General features: G+C 50.9%; 1 protein-coding gene across 1 annotated transcript in view; it reads right to left on the bottom strand.

The window, feature by feature from the left end:
- Positions 1 to 1,643: 1,643 nt before the first annotated feature.
- LOC307083769 (cadherin-4-like) overlaps positions 1,644 to 12,595 on the bottom strand; it is a gene marked incomplete at both ends in the record, with an annotated part of 195,532 nt that continues 184,580 nt past the window's right edge. Inside the window, 6 exons of the mRNA XM_079747721.1 lie at positions 1,644 to 1,850; positions 3,368 to 3,532; positions 4,811 to 4,950; positions 5,501 to 5,734; positions 7,363 to 7,599; positions 10,757 to 10,908. Coding sequence (XP_079603847.1) covers positions 1,644 to 1,850; positions 3,368 to 3,532; positions 4,811 to 4,950; positions 5,501 to 5,734; positions 7,363 to 7,599; positions 10,757 to 10,908 — 1,135 coding nt within the window. The remainder of the gene's footprint in view (positions 1,851 to 3,367; positions 3,533 to 4,810; positions 4,951 to 5,500; positions 5,735 to 7,362; positions 7,600 to 10,756; positions 10,909 to 12,595) is intronic.

Raw genomic sequence — 12,595 nt, 5'->3', positions numbered from 1 at the left:
CCGACATTTTAAAAATGAAAGGGCCAAACAGGTACCAACGACTTCTTAGCCTGTTGTGAAGAGAAGAGAGCAGCAACGTTTAATGGAATTAATACTTCAAAAATAGGTATTTTACAGTAGTAGTTCTTTTCTCAGTGTCTTTATACAGAGTATATTCATATAGTTTCCGCTTACTAATTCAACATTCTCACCACATATTAATAAGTGCGTCAAGTAAAACATTTTGGGGAAAAAAAACAAAACGAAAAAAATGAAAAAGAATACATGCACCTTTTAATTCTTTATTTTTTTTCAATCTATAAAAAATGGGAATGTTCAAGGCAAGAGAAATCCATCTAAAAAAAACCACTCCGAATGCCTGCGTTTCGGAGGTCGTTCCCAAGTCCCTTGTAGTCCTACATCATCTCACTACTCTGTTCATGCCTATATAAGCTTTACACTGTGGAGAAAGCAACACAAAACCATATACGGCAGGCAAGCATCTCAACATAACGGCTCACTAACGTATTGAGTCCACAAAGCGAGGGCAGACGCACTCCGCTCTCCCTCTTGGCTGGGAACCCACCTCCCCCATCCACATGATGGCATGATCCGCCCACACGGTTTTTCCCGTTTGCGTTGGCGCCAACGCAAACGGAGTCTCGGCTCTTGATGAGCGAAAGGTCCAATGGATCGTTTCAAGCAGTATCTCAAGGCTCCTGTTTTACCTTTTTTAAATTTTTTTATCTTTTGGTCTGGGAGCTGAATTCATCGCTGCTATCATCACCACAACCGACAGCACCACCGTGTCCTCCTCCAGCTTGCCCTTGATGAGACCTTCTCGTCTTAGCTGCTGGGGTTGTTCATCGGCTGCTGCAAAGGGCAGAGGAGGGTCCCGGACAGGGCTGAGCGAAGGGTGGGTGGGGTAAGGGGGGCCTGGTGGTGAGGGGTGGGGGGGGAGGAGCGTGCTGCAAGAGACTGCAACGAAGGCAACCGACCCTGAGATAGCAGAGTCTGATACAAAAACACACCACAAAAGGCACTTTATAAAACAACAGTGCTTCTGTTCTAAGGAAAAAGGGTTTGAGTGGACCGAGTGGAGACTGAGTGAGAGTCTTGCGTCTCGCTCCTCCCGGTGCTGAGACAAGTCTTCAGTGTTAAGACAAAAGCAAAAAAAAATGATTAAAATAGTAAATGATTTGTTCCAGAAAACGAGTCACACAATCACTAGACTTGAGCGTTTCTCTACCATCTTCAGAGAAGTCGCGGACGGCACGGCAATGAAAAGAACGTACGAAAAAAAACAACCCACACAATACATCCCCTCTCCACTGTAAAAAAAAAAAGAAGCCGTAATACAGTCGAGTTGCTCACGATCAAGGGTTCAGTTGCTGCGTGGAACCCGACCCAGCGTGTGTACAGCGTCCAGTAGTAGTCACAGGTCCACCATGGAGTCCATGCCGGGGGTCTTGGGGGGAGGAGGACGGCGGGGCTGCCTCACCTCCCACACTGCCTGTGGGGTTCAAGGGGGTGCTTTCCAACGAGAAACACACTCTGCCACTCCCAAACCTCCTTCACCACCCCCACAACCACCGTCACTACCACCTCCGCACCCCGGCACCCCCGATGCCCCCCACGTCCCCTCCTCCTCCCCCTCCTCTACCTCAGTTCTCCTCCCCTCCGCCGTAGAGGTCGGCCAGCTTCTTGAAGCGCGGGCCCCAGTCGTTGAGGTAGTCGTAGTCCTGGTCCCCGGAGCTGGAGGAGTTGAGGGAGCTGACGGAGCCCACGGTGGAGCCGCTGCCCTCGTAGTCGAACACCAGCAGGGAGTCGTAGGGGGGCGCCGTGGGGTCGTTGTCCGCCGCCCGCAGACCCTGGGGGGGGGGGGGAGGGGGGTGGGAGGGAGAGAGAGGAGGGAGGAGAGAGAGAGTGAAGGGAGGGAGGAAGAGGGAGGAGAGGGAGGAGGGAGGAGAGAGAGAGTGAAGGGAGGGAGGAAGAGGGAGGAGAGGGAGGAGGGAGGAGAGCGAGAGTGAAGGGAGGGAGGAAGAGGGAGGAGAGAGAGAGTGAAGGGAGGGAGGAAGAGTGAGGAGAGGGAGGAGGGAGGGAGGAAGAGGGAGGAGAGAGAGAGTGAAGGGAGGGAGGAAGAGGGAGGAGAGGGAGGAGGGAGGGAGGAAGAGGGAGGAGAGGGAGGAGGGAGGGATGGAGGAGGAGGGAGGAGAGAGAGAGTGAAGGGAGGGAGGAAGAGGGAGGAGAGGGAGGAGGGAGGAGAGAGAGAGTGAAGGGAGGGAGGAAGAGGGAGGAGAGGGAGGAGGGAGGAGATAGAGAGTGAAGGGAGGGAGGAAGAGGGAGGAGAGAGTGAAGGGAGGGAGGAAGAGGGAGGAAAGAGAGGGACGGGGAGGGACAGAGGAGAGAGGGAAGGGAGAGAGAGTGAAGGGAGGGAGGAAGAGGGAGGAGAGAGAGGAGGGAGGGATGGAGGAGGAGGGAGGAGAGAGAGAGTGAAGGGAGGGAGGAAGAGGGAGGAGAGGGAGGAGGGAGGGATGGAGAAGGAGGGAGGAGAGAGAGAGTGAAGGGAGGGAGGAAGAGGGAGGAGAGGGAGGAGGGAGGGATGGAGGAGGAGGGAGGAGAGAGAGGGACGGGGAGGGACAGAGGAGAGAGGGAAGGGAGAGAGAGGGAAGGAAGGGAGGAAGAGGGAGGAGAGGGAGGAGGGAGGGATGGAGGAGGAGGGACAGAGGAGAGAGCGAAGGGAGAGAGAGGGAAGGAAGGGAGGAAGAGGGAGGAAAGAGAGGGATGGGGGAAGGGAGGAGAGAGGTAAGAGAGGAAGTGAGAGGATAGAGAGGGAGTCAAGGGAGGACGGGAAGGAAGGGAGGAGGAGAGAGGAAAGAGAGGGAGGGGCCGATGCGAGTGGATCGAAAGGGATAGCGGGAGAGATAGGGTTGTTGAGAGAGAGAGAGAGAAGGGGGAGAGAGAGATGGAGGAGGCAGAGACAGAAAATGTAATTACCACCGGATGGCCTAGCTAGCGGCTGGGGTGTTGACTCCTAGCCAGAAGGCTCCTCCTCCCCCTGATGTCCCCAGCCTACCTTTACGTATCTCCCCCTCATCTGCCCCTTAATGCCCTGTCACTGCAAGTCCCTTTGGATAAGAGAATCTCCGAAAGAAACCATATGGTGTATCGCCTTAACTTCTGTTCCATGAGACTACGCGGCCAGGATAGAGCGGCGAGGTGGACGCCCGGCTAATGGGCCCCGCTGTTGCGTGGAGGCTGATATGTTGTGACACTTTGGCTTGAACGGGAACACCAGCTACAGCGGTAATAGAAAACACAAGCCCACACGCCCTCCGGGTGTTCCTGAGGGGCCGGTCGCCCTCCACTGGTCGGGGAGCGTACGTACGTCGATGATGAAGTCTCCGATGTCCCCGGGGTGAGGCAGGCTGGGCCGGACGGGGTACTGGGACTCTGCGATCACGGGCCTCTCGTCCACCCGACGCACCCCCGCCGGCTTATTGATGATGTGATCCAGAGTCTCAGGCTGCTGCAACTGGCTCAGGTCATAGTCCTGCAGAGAGGGGGGGGGGGGGGGGGGGGTCTCAGATTGTTTTGGTTCTTTGTCTGAAGGCTGACAGTCGCTGCCGTCGCGATCATTGTTGCATTCGTCGGTTTGCCTTTCATCGTTATCCCTCATTGTTAACGTCATCCTTCATCATTATCGTCGACGTTGTCATGATAATCAACAGCATGGCCGTTATTGTCCTCGTTGGTAATCAAACCAACTTTATTTATATTACACTTTTCATGCAAAACAACAATATAAAATGCTTAAAGAGGGGAAAAACACAAGCATATCCTGAAATGTGTTTACAATAACAGTATCATTATCATCTTCATCTTCTTCATTCTCCTGGGCAACATTTTCATCATCAGCCACCTCATTACCTTATTTCCTAAGGTAATATATTGAATTCTTGTATTGTACATCATTTGGTTGAGCAAGTTCAGGTCATGGGAAACTGCACCACCAGCTTCACCCAGTTTTTCATTTGCTGTGAATCAATGTTCCATTGATTACTGGAAACCTAAATTGTGCATGCAGACCAATTTTCTGCTGTGTGAAGCACTTGTTTGCAGAAAAAGCGGTAGTGAAATTAATGATGTTTGCACATGATCCAGACAGAGAGGAAGTGTTAAAGGGAGAGTGCTTTTGTGTCGAATTTAAATATATATATATTTCCCCACTATGAAGTTGCTGCCTTACTAGTATTTTGTCTGTATTATTCGTTTTATGTAAAGAAACTCAGCATCGCACAAATGTGCGTAGTGAGGTGAAGCCTTCAGGGCAAGGCCAAAACTGAGATAGCGCTGAATAAAACTGCATTCCATATCTCATGACCTTGTTGATCATCATGTCATAGACACGTATATCACTCGGTGATACGCTGGAAGATGCAATATATGGATCTAAATATGGATGATATGGATATATACGTGGATTGTTTAACCCTGTGAGTGTTAATACAACAACAAAACCATAGCCTCTGGGTTGCTGGAGGAGGCAACACATAATAAGTCCTTCACAGTATGTTAAGATTAAATGTATGGTCTCCTAGGTTGAGGGCATCCATATACTTATTGAAACACAGAGAGAAAAAAACATGCTTGCTTGTATGTTGTTTTGTTCAAGAGCGCCGATTTGATCGGCAACCACATTCTTGACTCAGTTGCAAACGACACAGCTAGTTCTAGTCGCGACACGGCAGGGAACGTTTGGAACACAGGGACACGTTGCCATAGCGTCTCGGACTGGGCGAGGGTCGGACCGCCATGAGAGCCTCCCTACCTGGTCCTCTTCGCCACCTCCCTCCTCGTCGTACTTGAGGATGTTGTCTCGAACGTCGTCTTCGGGGTCGATGAGCAAGGGCTTGGCCTGGCGCTCCTTCTCCCTCCTCTTCATCCACATGACGAAGATCAGCACCATGGCTGAGACCACACAAACGCAGGATGGTTAGACTACCGCTCGTCACAGCAGGCGTGTGTAGGCTTCACATGAAGGAGACACCGAAAGACGCTTTGTTTGATCTGTGTACAGTGTGAAATCATCCTGTTTTGTTCAGAAGGATCCGATTTTTCCACTCGAGTGGAAAAATCGACAGACCAAGCAATTATTTTCATATGTAAACATATACATATATAAACTTGACCTGCTTTATGGTCAAATATATCCTACAATATGACATTTGCTTGTGGCAGGTGTTATGTACATTATGGACATTAACATCCAGTTAGCTACATGTAGGTACATTTTGTCCATAAGCACAGTAGAATTTATCATTCAAGGCCTATTACAAGAGAGGCAGAGAAAAACAAAAACATAAAAGGCTTGTTAGTGCGAAACAGCACTAATCAGAAAGACGAGGTTCATCATTCCCTATAAATACGTACAAAAACAATGTACGCGTTATGATGAAGCATCAACACCCCCGTGCTGTCGCTGCGTTTAGCGCTCCCTTGACCGGGGCGCAATACTCACTGAGGAGGATGATGATGCAGATGAGGATGGCGATGATGGCGCCGGTGCCCAGGCCGGCCGCCGCCACCGCCCCGGTGGCACTGCAGTCTCCGTTCTCGTCGCACGGACACACCTTGATGCGGATCACCGAGCGGTTGGAAAGCGGGGGGTTCCCCGAGTCGGACACGAACACGGGGATGTTGTAGAACCCGGACTCCAGGTAGGGGATCTTCAGCCTCAGCTGGGCGTAGTCGCCTGGAGATGGACAGGGCGGTGGTGGTGGAGGGTGGTAGAGAGGTGTAGGAAAGGGGGGTTTGGACGGGGGGGGGGGGGGGGAGCAAGGATTGGGGAAGGGCCGTGAGGTAGAAAGGAGGGGAAAAAAAGAAGTAGAAAATGATCCATGGCGCCTCGGGTGGATGCGATCACACCCTGTAATTACTGCGCCGCATGGCGGGCCGGTCGGCGCGGACGTGTGACAAAAGGCATCATCCAATGAAAACAGTTCTGGAACGAACCCGAGACAAGCCACGCAATCACTGCTGGGGGGGGGGGGGGTGTTTCCAACGGATGGGAGGAGGAGGAGGGAAGACGAGGAGGAGGGGAGACGAGGAGATGAGATTAGGAGGAGGGGAGAGACGGGGAGAAGGACACGAGGAGAGGAGACGAGGTGGGGAGGGGAGGAGGGGAGGGGAGGTGGAGGGGAGACACGGGGAGAAGGAGAGACGAGGGGGAGAGAGTAGGAGGAGGGTTGAGGAGGAGAGACGTTGAGGAGTAGAATGTAAGACGGGGAGGAGGGGAGAGGAGGAGGGACGAGAAGGAGGGGACAGGAGGAAGAGGGGTGATGAGGAGGAGGGGTGGAGATGAGGAGGAGCAGGGGGCATAGAGGAGGGGAGACAGGTAGGGGGGGGGCCGAGGAGGAGACAGGAGGAGGTGGAGGGGGGGTTGACGAAGGAAGGCGAAGAGGAGAGACGCAAAGGAGGTGAAGTGAGTAGGAGGGGAGACGAGGACGGGAGCAGGAGACAGGAGACGTGGAGGAGGATTCCGGGGGGCTGCGATCTGATTTGTCCTCAAGACAACTGCTTTGATGCATCCATCTGGGTGGAGTGTGTGACAGATCGGTGACACGGGGGGACAGAGAGATGAATGGGGCTCATTTGTCACAAGTGACAGATCATACGTCACCACCCAGGATGGTAACCTTCTCACTTCTCTCCACAAGCGCTGGAAGGCATATTGTGAAAAACTCCCTGCTCTTGAGAGCTTGACAAACTCTGCTAGTTAATTTAAAGTCACTTAAAGTGAAGGCAGGGGGATTATGCATCCATTAGAGCAAGCCGTACACTCAGAAGCCAAACAAATAGGCATGCAAAATGGGCAATTACACATATCAAAGCACATAACACAGCCATGCTAGTCATAATAAGAACAGATCAGTGCTAATGATTGCCATTACACTATTGTCATCTTTAAAAATGGTGTGAAGGTGCTTGAACAAACAAGCATCTATTTTTTTTGCTATAAAGTAGTTAATAATCTCTGTCCTTTCCCTCTGCTCTCTCTGCTGTAACGTCCTTGTGTTGCACTTGGTTGTAGTCCTGGCTTGTCTTATGTACCTGGCTGAACATAAGCAGGAAATAACCTGCATGGTCTGTTATACACACACTCACTCACATGCACACAACGAATATTACATATGGAAGCAAATCACTGCCATCAAGTTTTGAATTTTAAAAGCCATTGAATTTTGTATATGGAAATGTAACCGCCATTGAATTCAAATCCTATACGTACGTATGGAAACACCAGTAGAGAATGACAGAAACACCAGTACAGAAAGATAGACGGACAGATGGCCCCCAAACAGGCCCCGCCCCCCTCCTCACCGTTGAGCCGGGACACGGTCCAGTTGCGCCGGACGCTGGCGGGGAAGGAGGGCAGCTCGAAGACGAAGGGCCCTACGTTGGGGTCTCCGTCGGCGTCCGAGGCCGTGATGTTGACGCGGGAGGCGGGCCGCGCGCGCTCGCACACCTGGCCCTCACGGGGCATCAGCACCGGTGCGTTGTCGTTGACGTCGATCAGGTAGATCTGGAGGGTCCCCGTACCGCTGGCCTGGGGCGCGCCTGGGGGAGGGGTGGGGGGGGGGAGGAGGAGAGAGGGAGAGGAGGATGAGGAGAGAGGGGGAGGGGAGGGGGGGGGAGGAGGAGAGAGGGAGAGGAGGATGAGGAGAGGGGGGGAGGGGAGGGGGGGGGAGGAGGAGAGAGGGAGAGGAGGATGAGGAGAGAGGGGGAGGGGAGGGGGGGGAGGAGGAGAGAGGGAGAGGAGGATGAGGAGAGGGGGGGAGGGGAGGGGGGGGAGGAGGAGAGAGGGAGAGGAGGATGAGGAGAGGGGGGGAGGGGAGGGGGGGGAGGAGGAGAGAGGGAGAGGAGGATGAGGAGAGGGGGGAGGGGAGGGGGGGAGGAGGAGAGAGGGAGAGGAGGATGAGGAGAGGGGGAGTGAGGTGGAGGTGGGTGTGGAGGAAGGAGTAAATTAGGGGGACGGGGTGGTGAGAGGAGTTAGAGGGGTCGAGGAGGGGGTGATGGATGAGAGGAGTTGGACAACGGTGGGTGGGAGAGGGGATTGGAGGAGAGGAAGAGGGGTAGGGGGAGGGTTGACAGAAATATAAAAATGTATTAGCTACATCCTTGGGCAGGATATATGGCGATAGGGTGTTTGACTGGGTGGCAGGTTACATCCCCAGTCTACCTGTAGGCATCCCCGGAACAAAACGCCTAACCTACTTACAAATGACACACAGTGAAGAAACAAATCACTGTACGTCACCAGATAAAAGCTTCGTCTAAAATAGTAAATAGTAATATCTGCAATGCAGGCATGAATCATGGGAGAGTGCGGAGAAAGATGGCAAGGACAGGGAGAAGAGAGAGAGAGATGAGCCCCAATAGAGAAGAGCTAGATAGTATTTCACACGAGGAACGACGGACTAGTGAAAAGAGGCGTGAGAGACGAAGTGGGAGAGAGATGAAAGTGGGAGCCATGACAAAACTACAGATGCGACCCAAACATTAACCTAGCGACTGAACTGCACTCCCCTCATTGATTCATGTACTGCTGAACCGAGTGGATGGCAGATAGGAGGGGAGAAAAATCACTCAATAGGCCGGTTCTGAACCATTGTGTTTACTAAGAACAGAGAGACGTTTACATGTGGAGCGCAGAGCCTCGGCACCCGACGCTGTCACATCTGAATGTGTCCTCTTGTGTCTTGCTCTGTGTGTCTGCATGTGAGAAGTAGTGCATTTTAAAAGCAGAATATGGACTGAATAGCCCTGGTGTAGGGACAAATCTTTCACGGAGCCTGCTGCTCAGAGCTGCACTCTGCAGGAGTATATGAGACGATGGAAAGTGCAGCAACGCAACTTATTCAGTGTTTGCCTCTTGTCCCTGCTAGACACTGCAAAGTCAATTCATCTGAGCGGGCCATTTTTCTTTTGCTTATTTATGCACTGTCAAGGCAAACTGCTGCATGAACTCCACTCTGAATTGGGACCATGAAACATTTTACGCTGCTGCGGTCGCAGCTGATAAGCTGGTGGCTGGAGTTTTGTATTTGTTTTAATTGAGGCGCCCTTAAAAACGTCTCAAACCAATGTTTGAGCGGTGATAGCTCCGGTCGGTTATATAATGACACAGACTAGAACAATTTTAAAGGGGCGTCAATTCAATCAAGTTGAATGGTGGTTGTGATCGTTATTGTGGTCGTCTGTACATCGCGTTTATACTTTATGGGCGTTGCAGATTTAGAAATTTGAGATTTAATTCTCAATGGTAGTGTAAGCATGGGACAACGTTACAATATTGAAACGACCATTTAGGAACAGATGCAATCCATTGATGCAGTTACCGAATAATTCAATTAGCCACCCAGTCCCACAGCGATACTCATGCTGTGGTGGTGGTGGTGGTGGTTTTTGGGGGGGGGGGGGGGGGGGGGGGCATTTACTGTTGGCATGGAAAACTGTCTGCTCAGCAAAGTCTGCAAAGACATATTGCAGCTATGGTTGTCAGCTAACTGACTTACTCATGCAGACACACACACAAATACACACACACAGACACAGACAGAGACACACACACACACACACACAAACAGTGGGTTGCACGCACAGAAGGTAATCACTCACACATGCATGCACACACAAATACACACACACACACACACACACACACCCACAAACACACACACAAACACGCACACACCCTAAACTGTCAGTGTTTGGATCAGTGGTGCAGCACTGCGTGTGTGAAACTTTCCTCCAGCAGCTCTCATCAACTCAGCATCTCAACTTTGTTTTCCATCAGGCAGTAGGCCGGTACGTAAAAGGTCTGCTGCCCCGGGACCCCAACCCCGAGACCACCAGCCCCATCGACCGGCGTGTCAGTTATGATTGGCTGGCTGCTTTGTGTCTCCACTCGTGCCTCTCGATTGAGATTGGGTGAGCAAAGAGAATTTAAATCAAAGTGGAATATATCCCCTTGTCGGCACCGGCCTACAGAATCAATAAGCAGTCAGCACTTTGTTGGGCTTAAGTCGACGCGCTTCAGGGCAACATTACGGCGCTCCCACGCAAACTACCGCGTTACTCTTCTCTGCTGATAAACACCGCACCCCCCCCCCCCCCCACATACACACTTGCAGAGCACAGGCCAATCCTCCCCGTGAGTGTCGTAGCAGTACTTTAGTTTCTTATTTTCGCCCATCGACACGGGCGCAAGCTCAAGAGCTGTGCGTAGACTTTCATCCCCAGCCCTGATACATTTACCGATTCCATCCCCATCAGCCCCCCCCAGGCTGAGCCAGAGTCTCTGCTGGCACATAAATCATGAATCCAATAACATCGTGGTGTTGGTGCACGCATGTCTACTTCTTTTTGGCTCTCGCTCTGCACGCACATACACGTGTTCACACACACAAACACACACACACACACACACACACAAACTTTTTGACATCAACACAGATCAGATCAATAGCGGGTGTTAGGATAGTATAGTCCAGTCGAACCCAGTAGTACCGGGTTTGATTCCCGATGTCCGCAACCTATCTGTTTTCATCCGTGAGCAAGATGCCCTATCTCCTCTACGTGCTACAGTGTCTGCTGAATAGCTCAATAGTGAGCATTGAGTCACTATTGAGTGCATGGAGCGCACAAGTGGTGGATGACCTGAATGATCCCTCATGTAGTGAAGAGTAAAGAGTGACATGCCGTTGGGACTTACCAGACTTACCATTGTCGAAGGCCAGGAAGGTGGCCTCGTACACGTTGTTCTTCACGTACATGGACTCCCGGTCCAACAGGGCCATAGTGCTGATCTGACCGTTGGTCCTGTTGATCCTCAGCCAGTTAGCAGGGTCGGACAGCTTGGAGTACCTACAAACACACACACACAGAGGCACACATATGTTAACCAGGGGGCAGCCATGACCACCTGTTTGTGAAGCCCAGGTGGAAGGGACTAACGTGTAGTTCCTCTGACAGCCTGTAGGTGGCTTGTGCTGGTTGGTTGGTTTCAAAATGACCGGCAAGCATGCTCAGTCAATGGCCAAATTGTGATTTAATCTTGTAATACAAAGTCAATACATTGTGTCTTCGTTTGGTTCGGATATCAGCAGCTGGTTCATCTCTGAATTATTTAACAGTTTAATATCATTAAAAAGTTATGAAGGATTAACTATTAATGAGCTTTTGACACAGTTTATTGCCAGGCGGCCGTTCAATTCCCACTCAATGTCGGCACCCTTAACACTCAGCAGTAGACCAGTGGTCGACGTCAGGGGCGCTACGTCCATCTTTTTGAGTCTATCATATTAATCTGCTTTGAGGTCCTGTGTCGGTGACAAAGGTTTCCTCCTCCCAACTTTTCAGTTTAACTACAGGACTCCCAAAGGGTCATATCTTGGACATGTGCTATTCTCAAGCTGCTTGCCTTCCCTCCCTTGGTGACGTCCCCTGAGAGTCCAATGTTTGATTTCCCCGTTTCACTGCAGATGATACACAGTGTGTGTATCATACAAACATGGTGATTATGCTCGCACCACTGCCTTCCATAAGTGTCTTTTGTTTGGTTTCTTAAATAGAATGCTGGATGTAGCCAAACCAGGTTTGATTACATCCAATTAAATGTCTGTTGGGACCTGAGTTTACAGCTCAAAGTGCACAAATCTTTAAAATCCTATTTAAGTCACGTGCTTAGAGAAATTCACAGCATTCTTTTATCTCGTCTCACCACTCGCTCTCTCTATAACCTCTGTACAGCTGCCTCTCTCTCTCTCTCCCTCCGCCATGTACAGTCAGTTCAAAACACCGTCGCTGGGTTTCCAATGCGTGGCCGTATAACTCCTGTTTTACTGCCTCTTAACGCCGGCTGTCACTCTTGTCACTTTGAGGATTTATTAGAAAATTCTTGTAATGACTTTTAGATGCCCCAGACAAGGGCTCGCCCCCTCTCTCCCTCGCTCTCTTTCTCTCAGAGGTTTTATCCCCGCTGTGAGGCAGGTCAGGGTTTCAGATCCTCAGGCGGCCTTCCCTCCCTCCCTCCCTCCCTCCCTCCCTCCCCCCCACCCAACCAGGGGCCGGGCTCACAGCTGAAAGAGAATAGGGTATCTCTCTGTCAGGGTTCCTCAGCTCTGAAGCACTCTACCGGGAGCAGGAGATAAGGCGTCACTTCACACACACACCGTTTTATCACACACACACATGCACGCAGGCGCGCACACACATTAAAACTCACTTTTAGAGAGGGCATGATCCAATGTTCCAGTTAATGGCTACACTCGTTTGTTATTTGAAGTCCTTAAATGTTTACCGTTGTTTGTTTCATTTTAATGAGTTTGTTCCATTTGTTTACATTCACACTCAGTTATAATGTGACATAAATAATTTCTGACCAAATAAGCCTTATTATCGTCAATATCCTATTACAGATGAACGCTAGGATCTTCATAAAAACACTTAGACACACACAACGTGAGGAATTATACTCATAACAACAGAATCCTATAGAAACATATTACAGGTATAAAAAGCTGTCAAGGATTATTCAGAGGGAACTATTTTA

The sequence above is a fragment of the Pollachius pollachius genome (genome assembly GCF_949987615.1).
Source record: "Pollachius pollachius genome assembly, chromosome: 12".
NCBI lineage: Eukaryota > Metazoa > Chordata > Actinopteri > Gadiformes > Gadidae > Pollachius > Pollachius pollachius.
This window is presented reverse-complemented; position numbering and strand designations above follow the sequence as displayed.